At 44.0% G+C, this 20645-nt stretch overlaps 1 protein-coding gene across 1 annotated transcript in view; it reads left to right on the top strand.

Moving 5' to 3' along the window:
- CNTROB (centrobin, centriole duplication and spindle assembly protein) overlaps positions 1–20645 on the top strand; it is a 1846056-nt gene that overhangs the window by 556730 nt on the left and 1268681 nt on the right. The window contains exon 7 of the mRNA XM_044077286.1: positions 8266–8364. Coding sequence (XP_043933221.1) covers positions 8266–8364 — 99 coding nt within the window. The remainder of the gene's footprint in view (positions 1–8265; positions 8365–20645) is intronic.

Genomic DNA, 20645 nt, shown 5'->3' with positions numbered 1-20645 from the left:
ATGAAGGTCTCTCCAAACACCTTTATATTGGGTGACTTCAACTACCCAAACATAGACTGGGAGCACTACTCAAGCCCCAACACCCTAGCCCAAAGGTTCCTAGAATTTATAAACTCAAATTCTATGGAACAACTAGTCACCACTCCCACAAGAGGGGAAAACATATTGGACCTGATCATCACAAACATGGGGACTCTATGCTCCACACCAGAGGTATACCCCTCATTGGTAAGATCGGACCATAAATTAATCTCTCTGGACATCCACATCCCGACCCCACCACCAGCCCAGAAAACCACAGTGAAAAACTTCTCAAAAGCGAGGTGAAATCATTCAAAGCCCCCGAGCCAGTGGAAACTACGGCCCAAACTGCAGAATCCTTTATAAACGCATTCTATGGACACCTTCAGGAATGCATGGATCATGCAATCCCAAATAAAACCAAGACCCAATCCTCCAAAGGCAGGCATCCTGTCTGATGAACCCCAGCCATAAATAAGCTATACAACAAAAGGAGGAAGCTACTACAGGATAGAGCAAAATCCCTAAAAAGGAATTCATCACTGATCAGTACTAGCAAAAAACTACGGTCCCTCATAAAATCATCCAAGGCCAGCTTCAAGAGAAAAAATGCACAGGACACTAAAGATAATCACAAGGCCTTCTTTAGTTATGTTAGGAACCTGGGTGGCAACTCCCAGATATGTTCAGAGTTAGTCCAAAATGACAAAAAATACACTGAACCCACAAACATTGCTAACATCCTGGTGGACAGGTTCAGTGCAAACTTCTCCCCCCCTTCCCCTCAAAAGAGCAAATATCTATCCCAGCAGAGAGTTGTCTCCCTGGCATCTCAGATGCTCAGGTGAGAGCTGCCCTCTCCAAAGCAAAATACACAGCATCAATGGGACTGGACGGTGTCCCGGGCTGCATCCTACACAAGCTCCAAGAAGAGCTTGAACCTCATATAAAGTTACTGTTCACTGTCAGCCTTACTACAGGATATGTATCCAAGGAATGGCATACAGCAACAGTGGTCCCACTCCACAAAGGTGGTGCCTCAACGGACCCTGGAAACTATCGCCCCATAAGCCTGACTAGCCTGGTCTGCAAAGCTATGGAGCGGATCATCATGGAACTCATAAACAAAGACATTGGGGACCTACAGACACTAGATCCTACCCAATTCGGCTTTGTTAAGGGCAGATCCTGCCTCTTGAACCTGGTCGACTTCTTCGAAACAGTCACCAAGGCCATAGATGAAGGGAAGGTAGTCCACACAGCTTACCTGGACCTCGCAAAAGCCTTCGACACCATACCCCACTCGGACATCATAAATAAGCTCTCCAGCTTAAATATCAACCCCTGTGTCATAAGATGGGTTGCAAACTGGTTCAAGGACAGAACCCACATGGTCAGAATTGCGGGAGCCATGTCAGACTATAAACCAGTTACAAGTGGCGTCCCACAGGGCTCAGTCCTGGGACCGCTCTTGTTCAGTATATATTTTTCTGAGGTACAGGCCAACACGGGAGGACTATGGCTGACCAAGTTCGCAGATGACTGCAAACTGGGTGCCATAATCGACTCTCCAGCTGACACAAGCATCCTCCAAAAGGGTCTCACAGAGACGGATAACTGGTGCCAAAGCCATGGCCTAAAGCTAAACGCCAAGAAGTGTATAGTCACCCCTTTTGGGAAAAACAAAGTGCCCATAAATTACCACATAGGCGGTAATCCATTAAGTACAGAGGAAGTAATTAGGGACCTGGGAACCCAAGTTGATACTAATCTCTCCTTTGACAACCACGTTGCCAAGGTGGTTAGAAAGACCTTCTATATAGCCCATCTTATCATGAAAGGATTCACATCTAGATCAAGGGAGGTCATTGTGCCCCTTTATTCATCACTCATCCGGCCCATAATTGAATACAATGCCCCATATGGGATGTACCTTACCCGACACCTGCAGCAACTGGAAAGACCCCAAAAGTACCTCAACAAGAGGATCAAGGGTCTCAAACAGATGAACTATGCTGCTCGGTTAAAGAAACTCCAGCTCTACTTAGTTGCATACCGCCTACTTAGAGGCGATCTGTACTTGAAGTATAAAGCCATGTCCAACCCAGAATTAATGGACATGCTCCACCTCAAAAAATCCAAATCCACTAGAGCTACGCGCTCAAGGGACTTGAACCTCAACACAGAAATTAATAGGACATGCTGGAGAGACAGATTTATAACCCAGAGGCTCCCAGCACTCTGGAATAGAATCCCTGCCCATATCAGGCAGAGCCCCTCACTGACTCTCTTCAAGAGGAATCTTGACAAGTGGATGGGAGATCGTAGGTTTACCCCGGGGATCACTTCTGTGTCTCATTTTAAAGGATGGCGAAAGCCAAACACACTCTGGCTTGGCTGATAAATGCCCTAGGGCATATAGCCTAGTATCAACCTATGAACCTAAGGATCTTCACTGGTGGTTGATCAGTCACCAGGTTACAGAAGGTCGACCATTTGTTTCTCCCCCGCCGTCAGCCACGGTGACCACGGATGCTTCTCTGATAGGGTGGGAGGTGCTTTTTCAGGGAAGAACAGCCCAAGGCACCTGGTCGGTAACAGAGTCACAGTTGCACATCAATGTTCTGGAGCTGAGAGCAGTGCTTTTGGCGTTGCAGCACTTCCAGGAGACTCTTCCTCTGGGGACGATTGCGATAGAGACATACAACACGTCTGTGATCTGGTACATCACAAGCAAGGGGGAACCAAGTCTTACCCTCTATGTCGAGAGGCCTTGAGAATTTGGCAGTGGGCGTTACCCACCGGGAGCTTTCTGATAGCAACGCATATCCCAGGGAAATCCAACGTGATCATGGACAAACTGAGCAGAACCATTCTGTTACCGCATAAGTGGTCTCTGAAAGACGAGGTTACGGAGATGATTTTCCACAGATGGGGCCAGCCTTGCTGCGACCTCTTTGCATTCCCTATGAATGCCAAATGCAAAAGCTACTTTGCCCTGAATCCCCCACCAGGGGACAGCCCAAGGGACTTGCTCATAAATGATTGGCTCCCAGGACTCCTATATGCTTTTCCACCAACTCCCCTGATTCCGAAATTCTTACAGAAAGCCAAAGCCTTGATTGTAGGTTCATAGGTTGGTACTAGGCTATCAGCCATAGGGCCTATACAAGCCTAGCCATAACAATTCCCTGGCTATTTCTTCCCACACTATTTACTTCCCTGGACCCCTGTCTAGCAGGGAGACTGACGTGATCCCCGGGGTGAATTTCCTTTCTCCCATCCAATCGTCAAGGTTCCTTTTGAAGAGGGCCAAAGAGGCACTCTGCTTGACATGTATGGGCAGTCTATTCCAGAGTCTGGGGAGTCTCTGGGTTAGAAACCTATCCCTCCAGCATGTTTTGTTTATTGTGATGACAAGGTTTATAATCCTAATAGCCCCTTTCTGGCCTCAACAGATTTGGTTTCCCTTCCTTTGACTCTATCAGTTGGAGGAACCTTGGATTCTGGACCCAGTTCCAAATTTGCTGACACATTCGTCAGGGGCCATCCATCCCTCCCTTCGTTGACTCAGACTGACAGCTTGGCTGCTCCGATTCCCAACCTAGCTAGGTCACACGACTTTTCTTCAGCTGTACAGTATATTCTTGTATCTTCACATAAAGCTTCCACTAGAAAGTTGTATGCCAGCAAATGGAAACGATTTGCCTTTTGGTCCTCCCAATATAACATTGAGCCTTACGTTGCCCCATTTGCTAGTATTCTGGAATTCCTATCTAAGCTTTTTCATGAAGGTGCTACAGCCGCCACTATAAGAGTTCAATTGGCTGCAATTTCAAATTTTCACCTCGGATCTGAGGGTTCTAATTTAAATTTTCTTGGTAGCCATTACCTCAGCACGTAGAGTGTCCGAGCTTCAAGCCCTATCTATCAAACCCCCATATTTGGTGTTTCACCTCGACGGGTTATCACTGAGGACTAATCCTTCATTCCTTCCAAAGGTGTGTTCCGAGACTAACCTGAATCAAACTGTCGAACTTTCAACCTTTTTCAGTAACCATTTTAGCAAGTTGGAGTACATGTTGTATAAACTTGATGTTCACAGACAATTGAGATTCTATTTGGACAGAACAAAGGAATTTAGGAATTTTGAACAACTCTGTCTCTCATGCTGACACTAAGAAAGGGCTACCAGTGTCTAAAGTTACCCTTTCCGAATGGTTAACTGACTGCATTAAATTTACATACTCCTCAGTGAACCAACCATTAGAGCATTGCGTGAACGTGCATTCCACTAGAGCTGTTTTCACTTCTACTTATGCGGCTCGATTGCCTCTGGACACTACATGTGCAGCTGCCACTTGGTCTAAGCCGCATACCTTTATCACTCATTACAAAGTGGACAGGGCCTCCAGGGACAGGGCTTCCTTTGGTTCCACTGTCCTCAGGAATATACTCTCATGAGCCACCCAGGAATAGGGTGCTTGGGACGCTACCCATATGTAAGAATGAACAGCGAGATTGAACAACTTCACATAAAGAAGTTATGTTCTTACCATAACGTTCCATGTGAGTTGTTCATCTTGCCTTCATTCTTACATTCCCACCCACCTTCCCCCTCCAGGTTCGAGAAGAACGAGCAAGACTTGTGGTCTGGTGGGTCTTGTTCTGTGACGACTTAGTCCGGTTGGAGTATATGTTATGTGTTATATCTGTTACATGCTGGGAGCAGCAAACGAGATCTGAGGTTGAACAGAGCGCATCATGGGATAGGGACCTGACCTCGAGCTACTCTGAGATCTTCAGCTTGTGAAAGCGGCTGACTCGGAGCCGATGGAGTGGCTCCGAACCCATGTGCAAGAATGAAGGCGAGATGAACAACTCACATGGAACATTATGGTAAGAAAATAACTTCTTTTTTTAATCAGTTTAAGGGGAGGATCTTCTCAGTATTATCTCTTAGTGCTCATGAACTCTATGGAGACTTGCTGCATCAAGAGCAGGGCTGTTACCAGGCCTGAGCTCTTTGCTGGTCCTCTGGAAGAAAGAGACACCATGAGTAGTGGTCTGATCCAGTGCCCAGGAAGGTTTTATGCAAAGACTGCCCCCTTGCACAAAAAGCTCACTCTTACTAAATTGTTCAAATCATCCCACCCTCAAAGAGATGCGAGTTCTCAGCCATACCCCAAGTCACATCCACCCAGCCATGCCTGCCTTCCTAACCAGGGCATCCACTTACTAATGTGGGTCTCCAAAGTATAGTATTCATCAGGAAACGGATAGTGTCATCTTTGATCCTAGACTGAATGAGACCCTAAGAGTAGTGTTAAAGAATCAGAACCTGTATCTCCTCCCCCAGACTCTGTTTGACTCTCGCAGGTACCCTATAAGGGGCCTGCCTAATAGACCTTTGGGGTCCTGTATCCTCCTGGTCTCCCAGTGAACATGTCCCCAAACTCCTGTAACACTGCTCGGACTTCTCGAACTTGGGTAGGAGATGGCTGCTAGGACATTGCTACCCCTTCCACTGAGGTATCAGCCCGAGCCTCACTGAGGAGATCAGCCACCAGCTCTCCCTCAGACTCCTCCTGCAACCCGCTGCTAGTGCTCAGCACAAGGGCCTCCCTGTCATGGTAAGGTTTCATCATGTTAACATGGTACAGTTTGTGCCCCTGCCTAGCAGTTCCACTATGTTGTTAGCATCCCTTACCTTTCTTACCACCTTGTAGGGTCCCTCCCAAGCTGCTTGCAGCTTATTGTGTCTGACAGGAATGAGAACCATTACCTGTTGCTCCACAGCATACTCTCTAGCTCGAGCATTCCTGTCATACCACACCTTTTTCTGTTGTTGGGCTTTTGCCAAGTTCTCCTGGGCCAAGCCCATGAGTTCCCAGAGCTTTGTCCTGAGGTGTAGGACATAGGCCACAACATACTCCTTATGAGATTCACACTCATCTCAAATTAAATCTAGAAGTCCCCTTACCCTATGCCCATACAGCAACTCAAAGGGTGAAAAACCTGTGGATTCCTGGGGAACCTCTCTGTAAGCAAGCAACAGATGGGGCAAATATTTGTCCCACTCCCTCTTAAACTGGTCTGAAAATGCCCGTAGCATGGACTTTATTGTAGAGTTTAACCTCTCAACTAGACCATTAGTCTGGGGATGGTAGGGTGTGGTCTTCAGGTGCTTCACCCCACAGTACTTCCACAGACTAGCCAGCAGGTCTGACATGAAATTGGCACCTCTGTCAGTCAGTATTTCTTTTGGGAAACCTACCCTGCTGAAAACCTGTAACAAAGCATTTCCCACCTTTTCTGCCTCAGGGTATCATATAGCATAATCCACTACCACTAGGATATAGTTTTATCCTGTGGAAATTGGGGTTCTTGGAGGCTCCACAATATCCATAGCTACCCTCTGAAATGGCTCCTCAATCACAGGCAAAGAGCTCTCACCTTGTCTCCTGCGTTGCCTACCTTTTGACACTGCCCACAGGTCCTGCAGTACCCTGTTACATATCTGGAAATTCCAGGCCAATAGAAGTTCTGCATAGTACGTCTCTTTGTACATTTTATGCCCATATGACCTGCAATGGGAATATCATGGGCTATGGCTAGAAGCGCCAGGTGGTAGGCTCTAGGCACTACCAACTGCTGTATTCTCTCACCTTCTAGCCCTCCCTCAGGGGTCCACTCTCTATACAGTAACCCTTTGTCCCAGTATAGGGATTTCCCCTTCCCTTGAGAATCAGGTGCCTCACTAGCTACCTGCCTCAGGCCTTGCAATATAGGGTCTTAGAGCTGTGCCTGTCTCAGCTCTGTCTTTGTAACCCTACCCAGCTCCCCTTCCACAGTTGTAATTTATGTTTAGCTTTTTAGTTTCAGTTTTAAATAGCACAAATTACACTGTAGTGTTAAGGGGGAAGGAGAACTTGGTTAAAGGAATGTCTGTAATGCTTTATTGCTCTTAACAGAACTACCCTCTGTAACCACTCCCTTGCTCCAAATATCCTGATTATAAATAAGGAATGTTTTTGATGGTTTTCATTATGCTTATCTAGGATCTCTTGTTTGCATGTTTCAGTGAAGGATATTCCATTTTTCACTCAACTGTGGACTACCTATTTTAACTCAACTGTGAACTACTTACTGTTTTCTATTTTATTATTTTTAGCACATATTTTACAGTTTGATTTTTATTAATGAACTAGGTGCTTAACATAATTAAGGAAGTGAACATCACACCCTGTACACTGCAAATTTTCTTCTTGGTTTGTTTTTGACGCAGTATAGGTTGCATACCGGGTTTTCTGAGACTTCGAGGGATACCACAGATTTTTCCTTTTGCAGAGAGTCTGTTGCAAACATCACTTGCAAAGGCATGAAATGAAATGCAACATCTGCATTCCATTTCTGCCTTTTTGCACAGTTCATAAGGGGGGGGGGTAGCAGCTGATCTGATCATATTTTCACATAAAACACTGATATAAAGGAATACATCTTCAAAATGGCACAGTCACATCTGATGTTTTAGCACTTTGTTCTGTGCAGTTGTAGGGCCTAATGACTTGATTTTGGTGCTTGAATATCTCATCTTGGCTTCCACAATCTTTATTACAGTGGGAGTTGCTTATGACTTGAGAATAGAGAAAGAGAGGGAGAGAGAATTTGTAAATTTAAGCTATTTCTGTATGAAAAGGTTGACAACCTTATTAAAGGATGCATCTCTTTTTAATGCTGATCTGTTGCTTTTGCTTGTCCGATTTCTTAAGCATTTGGTTTGTTGCTGAATGAAAGTGTAAAACTAACAGAACAGGCACTTTCAAGTAAAATACTTTTTAATGGATAATGTCATATAGTCATTAAATATTAGTTATTTCAGAATATGGGTTTTGTGACTTTTTTCTTTCATGCATGTATATTTATAGAGAACGCCAAGTACTTGTTACATCAGTATAACATTGAGTCCCATCTTCCACAGATGCATAGCCAAACCTGAGTTAAATTAGTTACAGACAGTATCAGTTGCAATGTATTTTAAAACAATAAAAAAATGATTCTGTTAGGTTTTCTTGCTGAAGTCCACTAGTGCGTCTGTAATGTTGGTAGGGCAGCCAGTCAAAGGACATGTGGGTGCAGTTAGATGGACTTGCTGACATACATACATGGAGCCATTGACATTAATTCTGGTGAATAGTCTTGAATTTTAATATTAAAAGTGCATACCCCATGTCTGTCTTCCAGATGCTGTCGAGATTTGAAGAGAGTTTGTCTCAAGCAGTGGAAGCAATGGCAAAGGAACAGGAGCAGATTTCACAGTTACAGAAGGATCAGCAACTCTTAGTAAGACCTCACTGAAAGAACAAGGGAAGGCTACTGTGATGGATGTCATATGCTCACTGTTCAGAGTCTCACACTAGGCAAACTGTGTGTGTGTGCGTGTGTGGACACACTTGAAATTTGTACGCGTCTGCCAAGTGATGACTGAATTTTCAGACTACTGTTCACTGTAGGTTTAGAGGCAAACTTTTCTAAAAGTCAAAAACTTACCAACAGTACAAAGTAATTTAGTTATCATGCACAGCATTTTCCATTTATCAACTGTCCAGTAAATATGTATCGTTATATACCTGTATTTTATTTATTTTCTTTACTTTTTCAAATTGATAACCAGGTAAGTAAACTGGACTACTGACCCTTTTCAGCCATGACCCAGTTACAAGTGTACAACAGAAAAGTTCAGAGTAGTAATAATTCAACTAAAGACTATCTGCATTTTTACATAACTGATGCAGAGAGAGAATTGGTAATGAATGTTATAGTTATGTATACAAGGTGTCAGATTTTCTTTATTTCAAACATGTATAGTTAGGATTAATGACTTCAAAACTGCATGCTTTGGTAGGTTGCAAGCAGTTAGCCAGTGTGTTAAATACAGGTGCACTTAGATTCATTTTACAAATGTTGCTTAACAGATTTCTTGACTGATGACAGCATTGCAGTGATGTTCTTCTTGTTTCACTGTTGCAGTCATTACATTTGGGTAATCTGCTTGCAGGTTGCCCTCAACTGGCCTGATTAACAATGTCTTGGGTCCTGCGTCGGTTGCTGTCCCTTCTTCCATGATGTCAGGTCATCAGGGGTATAAAGCATGCAGCCGACGCCATGCCGTGCAGTGCCCGAAGCATAAGTAGTACGCAAGTGCCGGCCGGCCGACTCCTAAAATTTTCGTTTTCGAGTTCCAGAACCGAAGTCTTCAATTTAAAGCTAAGTACCCCGTTGGGGAAACTTTTTCTTGCTCCTTTCCGATGTCAGTAAAAGTTAATAATTGCATTACTTGTGGAAAGCAAATACCTACTTATGAGGATTCTGATGCAGAGGATTCTATTCCCTCTGCTTCCCCGCCTGAGGATTTTTCTTTTGGGGAAACTTTACATACTTTAAGGGAGCATTTTCATTGGGAAACCCAGGATTGTTCTGATTCAAAAAAGAGGCTTAGGGATTTCCTTCTTCTACCTCAGCATATATACCTCCTGTGCTAGACATTGTTGATGATGTTTTCTCGGAATCCAGTTTGGCCCCTGATTCCCTGCCTCCTGCTCCTAGTAAACCTGACAGATACTACAGAGTTCCTGAGTCCCACAAGTTCTTTTTCAAGAATCCTGTTGCAGATCCAGAGACTATTTCTCAGGGGCCCAAGGGCATTAAGGCTTCTACTGCTAAAAATCATACCCCTTCTGATAGAGAATCCAGGGCGCTGGATAGATGGGGTAAAAAGGTTTATACTTCTGCAACCTTGGCTATCAGAGCTTTGAACTGCCAATTTCATATGTTAAAATATCAGCAACATGTTATTAAACAAAAAATGATATTGATTCCTGACTGTGTGGAAAATAAAGATTTACAGGACTTAATGCATTTTGCTGAAAAAGTTGGAAAACATACTTTGCAATGTGGTTTTGATTCTTTAGAGGCCTCTTGCAGGGCTGTTGTTACTGTGTCTGTGCTTAGAAGGCATGCTTGGTTTAAGGAGCAATCTTTGCCTGATCATGTTAAAGCTAAATTGTTGGATGCTCCTTTAAATCAGGACCGCCTGTTTGGCAACAAGGCTGAAGAAGTTCTTAAAAAGATGGAAGATAAAGCTAAATCTATGCAAACTGTTAAAGATTTTTTTACAAGTGCAACCACCTAGATTTAGTAGGCACTGGCCTACTAAGAATTGGTCCTTTCCAGTCCCTTCCAGGTCTTCTCAAGCCAAACCCAGACACAGCAAAAACCCCAGGTTTCAGTCCCAGGGGGACTCTCAGAACTAAGCAGTGGGGGGCCTCCACTTCCAAATCTGGAAATAAGACACCCCCTATGGTAAACAGTCTCAGTGACTTCCTTTTAAAATTCCCAAGCACTTATCTTTTGACCACCCCTTTGGGGGGAAAAGATTGCTCTTCATGCAAAAAACTGGGAACTCATAACCCAGGACAAATGGGTTTTAAATAGTGTCCCAGGGATACAGATTTCACTTCCAAACGTTGCCAACACCAAATGGGTAGTCAGATCTGCCCCAGATCAGTGGGCAGAGGCTCAAAAACAAGTACTTTACCTCTTAAGCATGGGGGCTTATTCAGCTGGCACCAGAAGAGGAAAAGGGACAAGGTTTCTACTCCAGACTTTTTCTGGTACCCAGAAAAGGCAAATCATGGCGTCCAATCCTGGACCTGTCTACTCTAAACACCTTTCTGGAGATTCCAAAATTCAGGATGCTGACCCTTCAGTTACTTCCTATGCTAGGCAAAGACGCCTGGTTGGCAACACTAGATATAAAAGAAGTATACCTGCACATCCCAATCGGGGAATCTTGCAAAAAATTCCTACGCTTTAGGGCAGGCTGCACGCATTATCAGTTCTCTGCACTGCCCTTTGGCTTGTCTACTGCGCCCAGGGTATTCACAAAGGGCCTGGCTCCAGTTATTGCATTTTGCAGGCAAAGAAGTATTCAAATATACCCATACTTGGATGATTGTCTAATTCAGGCAGAAAGCCAGGGCATACTTTTGAATCATCTGGCATTTGTACAAAGGGTTCTAACTTATCTGGGGTACACCATAAACGAAAAGAAATCACAGCTGGTACCATGTAAATAAATTACATTCCTGGGAGCAAGCTTGAATACAACTTCCCAGATGACTTACCTCACGCCAGAAAAGCAAATTCATTTGGTAACTTATTTCAAACAAGTGGCCACAAAAACCCTGCTATCTGCAAGACAAATACTGCAAGCCTTGGGGTTTATGGCCTCCTGCATTCTTCTAATTCAATATGCAAGACTTCATATGAGGAAACTACAGTGGTATCTGAAAAGCCTATGGATTCAACATTTTCACAGCCTGGAAACAATGATTCCTATCATACCTTGCCTATGCCTAGAGTTCCTCTGGTGGGCAGAGGCTTGCCACGAAAACAAGGGACTACCATTCACACTACCCCTTGCCGCCCAAACCCTAAAAGATGCATCAGATTATGCATGGGGGGCTCATCTGACAGGGAAGTGCATTCAGGGAAATGGAACCCAAGTCAAATGCACCTACATATCAATCAAGAAGAAATGTTAGCTGTACAGAATACTCTGACAGCCTTCAAGGACTACATTCTTCCAGGACAACTAATGGTAAACATGGACAACACCAGTGTTATGTGGTACATAAACAAGCAGAGGGATACACATTCCTACCCCCTCTGCAGACTAGGCATGGCATTGTGGAACACAGCCTTGAGCTACCAAATGCACCTACAAGCTCAATTCCTGCCAGGAAAATTAAATACACTGGCAGACAGACTACCTCATGGACCCACACTAGTAGAAACTGGAACCAAGGATTTTCAACATGTTGACAAGCAAATGGGGGAGCTCAGACATAGCTCTATTTGCCTCCCCCCCAGAACTACCAGTTGGACAGGTTTTGCACAAGGACTCCCCACAAGCAAGCCTGGAAAGCGGATGCTCTGTCCTTCAGCTCGAAAAACCTATCAGCCTTCTCCCGCTGCCTCTGCTCTCCAAAGTTCTACTAAAAGTCAAACAGGACAAACCAGGGATGATCTTTATTGCTCCACACTGGCCGTGCCAGCACTGGTACCCCCTCCTGCACAGTGTGTCGCAGTTATCTCCATGGCACCTGCCTCAGACCCCTTCCCTGCTGTCTCAGCAGGAGAACCAAATTCTGCACACTCAGCTTCCAACATTGAACCTTGCAGTCTGGCTAATCACTTAAATTCACCCTTATCATGCCTCAGCAAACCTGTGATGGATGTCATCTTAGAGTCAAGGAGACCAAACCTGTGATGGATGTCATCTTAGAGGCAAGGAGACCTAGTACTAGAAAATCTTATGCTGAAAAATGGAAAAGATTCTGTACCTGGAACCAATCTCAAGGGCTGAGCACAGCAGTGCCCAATTTACCTCAGATTTTGCAATACTTAACTGAGATGCTTCACAAGGGCCAGTCTTTTTCCTCCATTAAAATTCACGCCTCAGCCATTTCAGCTCATTATAACACCGAACCTCCCCTCTTCTCTCATCCTCTGTACAAGCAGTACCTCAGTGGGGCCAAAAACTTGAGACCACCCAGAAGAGCTCTGACCCCTGCCTGGGACCTTAACTTTGTATTGGAGAAGCTCACTCTACCTCCTTTCGAGCCAGCTGCTACTGCAGACTTAAAATTTCTTTAATGGAAAACCGCTTTCCTTTTAGCAATCACTTCAGCTAGAAGGATATCTGAATTACAGGCCCTTATGGTAGTGGAGCCTTTCATCATCTTTCATGCGGACAGGGTGTCACTCAGGACCAATCCATCCTTCATGCCCAAAGTGGTATCCAGTGTGGCCCTTAATCAGTCAATTCATTTGCCAATCTTCTTTCCCAATCCACAGAACAAAGGGGAATGGATTCTGCATTCCTTAGATGTGCGCAGACAACTTAGATTCTACTTGGACAGGACTAAATCTCGAAGAAAGTCTGAACAACTACTGGTAGCATTTGCTGCAGGGGAAGGCTATTTCAAAACAAACCATTTCTAAATGGATAAGCTATTGCATTCATTTCTGCTACAAGCACCATGGAAAACCTATCCCCCATGAGATGAGATCTCACTCCACCAGGGCTGCATCTACTTCTGCAGCCTTCCTCACAGGTGTTCCTACCAAGGACATCCTAGAAGGTGCTACCTGGAGTTCTGTACATACTTTCACCAAGCATTATAATTTGCCAATTTTCTCTAAATCCAGAGCTGGCTTTGCAACTGCTGTCTTGCAGGGTGTTATAGCTGGCCCTTATGCTATATAAACTCCTCCTCCCAAACATAGCTTTGTGAATCTACCCAAATGTGATGACTGCAACAGTGAAAAACGAAGAACATAGTACAGTTGTGTGCACTTACCATAAATGTAGATGTTAGAGTGTATTCACTGTTGCAGTCCTGGTTACCCTCCCTCCAGCCCCCTAATTTCTTCTGGCTATGCCTCTACTTTCCTTTTCTATGCTTAAAAGCCTTTTTGGTATATTTGCTTTTTGTTGGAGGTATGCCATGGTGTTTTTTATGTTTAATTACTCCCCACTAGGGGGGGCACCTGACATCTGGGGCAAGAAAAACTGATGTAATGGCGTCGGCTGCATGTTTTATACCCCTGATGACCTGACGTCATGGAAGAAAGGGCAGCAACCGACGCAGGACCCACGACTTTGTTAATCAAGCCGACTGAGGGCAACCTGCAAGCAGATTACCCAAATGTAATGACTGCAACAGTGAATACACTCAAACATCTACACTTAGGTAAGTGTACACAACTGTACTTTTTCTACTTTGGTTGGTAGTTGCCTCCGTTTAACTTGGTCTTATTGTAGAGAAGGCTTTTATTTCCAAAAGTCACATTGAATCTAGGTCTGAATAGTGAGCAAATTTTCTTGGCTACTTCAAAGGGTGTAATTTTGCTTACTTACTTGCAGTAGTCTTTTGAGGGGGGAACAATAGCCATGTGTTAGAATTTAAACAAGACAGTCCTTAGTGGACAGGTGGCTCTGCTAGTAATAGGTACCCAGAGTTTTTTTTTTGTATGGGTTGCAATGGTGGCACTTACTGCTTGCAAAGAGAGCACATTTAAATGTTTTATGTTCAGCTGCTTCATGTCTTTAAGTGTTGTATGTCGAGTGAAGGGCTCTAGGACTTATTCAGTCTTGAGTATTAGGACATTTTTGGATAAGGTGGTCTTTTCTGAAGGGGAAAGAAGATTGTGTGTGTCTTTGTAAATAAAAAAAAAACACACTTTCTTTTTTGCCGGGATTACTGTTTCTCACTCATTTTCATGGAATACAATAATTGCATTGCATAACACCTTTCTTTTGAAGGAAGCTTTATGTAGTTTACATGCATTTTTATGAAGGAGCTGGGTCTTGACAGGAATGGTCCATCTCATGAATGGTTTTCTTCTGTAGTTCTGAGATAAGTGAATACAAAAGAAAATAATTCAGACAGGCATCATAATAAATGGTATATTTATTTAACAGAACTTTCAAGTTAAAAAACTCTTTCTCGGTGCTTCCAAAACACTATACTATATGCAATCATTTAAATTACTTCAGCCAGCCAATTAAAATTGTGTAAAAAGTCACAAGATATATTCTGTAAATGCTAAAATTACAAATTACAAAGCCTGCATTAAAGTAAAAAAAAAAGTAAAAGTAATGTCTTTCGACTTTTTCTGGTTAGGGGTCGCCACAGTGGAACTCTGGTCCGCTAATGATTAGCAGTGGATTTTTTACGGTGCCGAGTTGCCAGCCTGACACCCAACCTTCAAAGAAAGCACACCCATTCATGCATGCACCTACCTGCATGTCTTTATACATCACTCGACCATGGGGAGGACATGCAGACTCCACACAGAAGGCACTCCAGCCAAGAATCGAACAGGAGAACCTCTTGCTGTGAGGCAACAATGCTAACCGCTGCCGCGGTGTACATTGTTTTAACTTCAGAACTGGTGTTCATAGCATTCATTCCTGGTGGTGAATCATCCATAAAATAATTTATCCATTTATTTCTAGCCATTTCCATGTTAGTTAGCAAATCACCTCCATGTTTATATCCTAAACTTAAATGTACGTTCTTTACCCATTAGTTCATTATATTTATATACTGCATTAGTTTCAATTACTTCTATGTACATCAGATAAATGTGAGCATATTCTCTCTTTAAGCTTATGATTTATCTTCCCTGTATAGAAACAAGTGCATTATACGCAAGTAGCAAGATCACATTTTCACATGATGTCTATTCCGAGAAAGTGCTCCGCACCTAAGTCCCCCAGGCCTTCGTTGGAGCCACTCTTAAAAAGCTGTAAGATTTCGGATCCCACTGTGTCGAATCCTAAGACCTGACCTTTGGATCTGAAACCTTCTGACCCAAAATCTTTGGCTCCAATAATGCTATCTGCAAGTCCGACAGTGCCAGCTTTGGATACTAGGTCCTCAATCTGAAACCTGGCACATCACAAAGTGGTTATACAGCAGAGTATACACCATTAACTCTTTATCTCCTGCTTTGCAATCCCCTTTGTTATAGACACCCAAGAGACATTCCAGACCTCCATCTACTACATCCTCCAGAAGTTTATCAGAAGTGGATGTAAATAGAATGATGTGAAAATTTCTCAGAGAACAGATCCAGATGATGGTCATTCTGGCTGTGTCCCCTGTTAGATACAGGAAACTTCTTGCTTCATCCCACAGTATTCTCTCTCTTTCTGTGATCCATCTAGTTCCTTCAGAGTCCCAGGATCCAAAATCCCCAAGAGGTTCAAAATTGGATCCGAAGAAGATTTCTTCTTAGATTCTGATGGTATCCCTGGCCGTTGGATTGGAATGGGTCCTGGAGCAAAGTGTCAGAGTCAGATCCATGGGGCCAGGTTTGACTTGGATGTTGAATCTGTCTCTGCCCCTCAGAGCTTCAGCCCTAGACCGTTCAGGTCCGGTTCCATCCTGAAGGCATGGATATGAGGGTGGTCGAGATCTTTCTTCAATGGACGTTTTGGCTCCAGCTAGGCGGACTGAGATCTCCCTGGGTCTGTCTGCCTTTGAGGGTGCAGAGAGCCATCTTCTTACTTTTCAGATCCTACTACTTTTCTCTCATTGATTCCGAGCTATGAGTCAATCAAACCTATTCCACAGGGACAGCCAGTTTCAACAAGTGTCCAATCAGTTCCAGTAGAGGAACTCCCCTGTTATCCAATACTTCCCCTGAACATCCCGCAGTGGAAGTACACCAGAATAGTATGTGCCAAAGGATGCAGACAGACTCTCTGATGGAGTCTGTCACAGCAAATATCAGTTTTGATGGAGAAGGGTTCCCAGATCACCACCAGATGACATCTCCTTCAGAGACATTTTAGAGATTCTTAGACAAAAACGTGTCTGGCCTTCCAAAAATCTCTGTCTGGAAGAATCAATATTTTTAGAAGCTTTTATTTCTGACCCATCTATGTCTTGGGTTAAACCTGATTGGATGAACTCATCAGTTTAGTTTCCCTTACAGGCTTGGAAGGAACTGGATACCTTCAAACCTATTCCAAAGAGACCCGATAAATTCTTAACCCCTGCAAAACCCAGCCCCCCCCCCCCCCGGTGCAAAGGATTCCAGGTTGATGCTGTGGTGGTGGTAGAAGCCACCAAGAAAGAGATAGCAGAACAAAGCTCTTCTGTCCATCTGCCAAATAGGTAGTCTAGACCATTGGCCAGATTTGGAAAGCGAGTCTTTGCCTCAAAGACTTTTGCCATGCTTTCTCTAATCTACCTAGCACACTTCACTAGACGTCAGAGAGATTTGATCAAAGAGCTGTCAAATCCATGAATGCAGAGGATTTCAAAAGAACATCCTCACAACTGGCTACTGACTTGTCCATATCAAACACTTCAATGAGGCTGATTTCTCACACAGCTGAGGGCACCTCATGAACTCCTGGTTCAGGCATTGCCATAAGGAGACATGCCTGGATTCGGATATGCGACTTTACGGAGCCTTTTAAGACATCCTTTATCAACTCCCCATTCGATGACGCATCCTTATTTGAGCTATCAGTAAGAGACTCTTATTCACAGGGAACAGGATGGAAAGGCTCTGTCTGCCATGGGAATCACATTTTCTACCCCTTAATGAACCTTTTCCAGGAATCATAGCGGCAGTAAGAAAATGTGGTTCCAGAAATCTTGGGAACCTTTACAAGGCCTGAGCAGCGATAACTCCTCCAGAGGCAGAGGAGGAAATTCTAATGGAAGACATCACCCTAGAGGCAGAGAAGGTCTGCAGAACTTTCCAGAAAACACTTTTAGTGCTCCTGAAGGGCTGCCAGACTGTCCACATCTGGCGGCAATTGGGGACAATTGTCCTTGCACCCAGACGCCTGGGCAAATATAACACAAGATTCATGGCTGCTATGAATAATATCCAGAGGTTTTTACACACCATTTTCCAACTCCCTACCTGCAAAAGAAAGAAGCTTCCTGATGTTCCACTCAGAGGAAGACAGCAGCTCAAGAAATCCAAAAGCTGCTAGAAAAGAGTCATCCAGTAGATCCCACCAAACCAAATGGGATTCAGAACTTATTCACACTTCTTTTTAGTGCCCAAGAAAATAGGGGATCGTAGACCGAGTTTGGATCTAAACCGTTTGAATCAGTATGTGAAGAAGTCAAAGTTCCAGATTGTCACGCTGCAGTCCAGCCTGTCTTTTCTTCACAAGGACGACTGGATGTGCTCGATAGATCTTCAGGATGAGTACTATCACATCAGAATAGAAAGGTGCTCCTGAGGACACCAGTGCTTTCAGCTGGGAGCCAGTCACTACCAATTCAGAGCCTTGCCATTTGGACTCACCACAGCCCCCCCAGGGTGTTTACCAAACGTATGGCAGTGGTAGCTGCTCGTCTGTCCATATCTGGATGACTGGCTCCTCACCGCCCCCATAAAGCTTCTCCTCCTACATGCCAAAGATTATTTGCTGCAGATTTACCAGTCACTGGGGATAACAGTAAACTACCTGATCAAACCTAACTTAAGTCCACAGCCCGGAGTTCATAGGTACACTTCTGGATACAACAAACAGGTAACCTCATTACCTCCTCATCGTATATCCACTATCAAGAATCAGGTTCATTTACTTATTTCCCATCCATTTCCAACACCAAGATCAGCCCTTCAAGCACTAGGTTCCATGGCAGCAGCTATTGTATTACTTCTCTTGACACATTTCTTTGTGTTCTTTAGTGGATTCTAGCTGTCTTCATCAATCTCTGTCCTTTCCAGTCAAGCTTACTCCAGTTTGCAAATGATACATTCACTGGTGGATCCAACTGGATAACATTCATCTAGGTTGACCCTTTGTTCTATCACCTCCAGTGGTCACAGTGACCACAGACGCCTCCCAACTGGGGTTGGGGGGACATTTCTTAGGAAGGACGGTCCAAGGCATGTGGTCGCCCTAAGAGACCAATCTGCATATTAATGTACTATAGATGTGAGAAATTCTACTTGCATTGGAAGCATTTCAAGAGGCTCTTTCTCTAGGGACTATTGCATTTCAGACCGACTGCTTGTCTGTAGTGTGGTACATCAACAAACAAGGAGGCACCTGATCCTATCCCCTCTGCAGAGAGGCCATGAGAGTGTGTGAATGGGCAATCTCATCAGACTGCTTTCTAATTTGTGATGCACATTCCGGGGAAAGCCAACATTTTAGTGGACAAACTAAACAGATCCATCCCGATACCTCATGAGTGCTCTCAGTCAATCGGTGGCGGAAATGATATTCTGTCACTGGGGCCAACCATGCTGTGACCTCTTGGCTTCCCCCCACAACAAGTGCAGCAGGTATTTTGCCCTTATTCCCCTCTGGGGGAGTTGCCAAGAGATGCTGTAGTCCATGCTTAGTCCTCCAGTCTCTTTTATGCTTATTGTGACATCCCTTCTTTGGGCCATTGATCAAGGAGTCATGATCCTCAGCACTGACACCAGTGGGGAACTTTACTGAGAAAAGAATAGACACACACAATATTTTCAGATGCAGCTCTCTGCACCAAGCCCAATTTCCCTTAAGAGCACACAGGAATGCACACTCCAGTTCTGGGTCTTTTCAAGCCCCAGGTAAGACTCCACACTAACCCCCTCAGAGTTGAGTCCTCAGTTCCAAGCCAAGTCCTCTGCCATCCTTTGTGAAATCAGTGCTCGTTATCCCTGTTCCAAGTTGCTGGCACACCTACACGCACACAAGCGCACACACACACACACACACACACACACACACACACACACACACACACACACACCTGGGAAAGGCTGGCACAGGTTTACCCGCCATGTCACCTTCACCCAGACTATAAGGTAGATATTGCCAACAGAACATCCTAAAGCCAGCTACTCTAAGGCTGTTACCAGGGTACCCAATTATACTTAATAAAAGTATAATTACTTTTAGTATAATACAAATGCTAGCGTTTCCAACAGCAAGACTCTCAGGAACATGAAGCCACAGTGCCACTAAATAAATGCAAACCAGCCACAATGAAAGGTTTAGATGTATTTAATAAAAAATAAATACAGTACTGAATATCTATTCACAATAAACACGAGTTTCAATTCACAGGAAATACAAAAAACACACAGATGGAAAGACTCAGACACAGAAAAAACAAGATTTAACTAATCTCGCTATATTTTCCTAACTGACTGAAGAACTACTGTTCCCTTCTTACTTGCTAGAGCAAGGCAAGATGAAGTTAAGTCTCTCTCTTGTTAGGTCTAATACAGCATCTGAAAGCTATAAAACAATTCCAAGACTTCTACCTTTCCTGCATTGCATCTCTGGCTGCTTTCTGACCTGTGAGATAGAATCTTTATGACCTAAACCATGTCATTTAATTTCAGGCTATTTTTCTTAAGGTTAGCTGGCTTCCCTTCCAGTATCCTCTGTAAAATGCATACATTTCAGCAGTTACAACAATACAGCCTGACATACACGAATATTTCTTTCCTGCCCACTAGGACCCAGTATTGTTAGATTTTTAACACAAGCTACTTTACAAATACATTTTTAACACAAGCATCTGCACAAATCAGTTTGATATTTGTGACATATAATTCTTTACACAACTCCACCTAGCTATGCTGGCATATTTTTACATGTACTGCCTACTCCCCACAGCTGGCACTACCTGACATCACACTTTTCCCCATCTTCCCTTGATTCCCAAATTTCTGCAGAATCAAGTTGGCTGAAGAGCTGAGTCACCCTCATTGCCCGCTTCTGGCCTCGACAGGTATGGTCCCCCTTACTATGGTCTCACCTACATTATCTTCCATGGATACTGGAGCCAATCCCGGATCTCCTCTCTCATCAATCAGGGATCCAACATAACAGGCCCTCAAACTTACCGCATGGTTTCTCCACTTTCAGTAATGGTTAGACAGCCCAGGCTTTCTTCGTCCATACATGTTTGACTTCACAAAGTAAATCTACTAAAAAAGTATGCAAGAACAAGAGGAAATGATTTGACCTTTGGGCTTTGGATAATAGCTTGACACTTTCTCTG

This window comes from Protopterus annectens, chromosome 7.part0 (genome assembly GCF_019279795.1).
Source record: "Protopterus annectens isolate FY-2018-M chromosome 7.part0, PAN1.0, whole genome shotgun sequence".
Taxonomy (NCBI): Eukaryota; Metazoa; Chordata; order Ceratodontiformes; family Protopteridae; genus Protopterus; species Protopterus annectens.
This window is presented reverse-complemented; position numbering and strand designations above follow the sequence as displayed.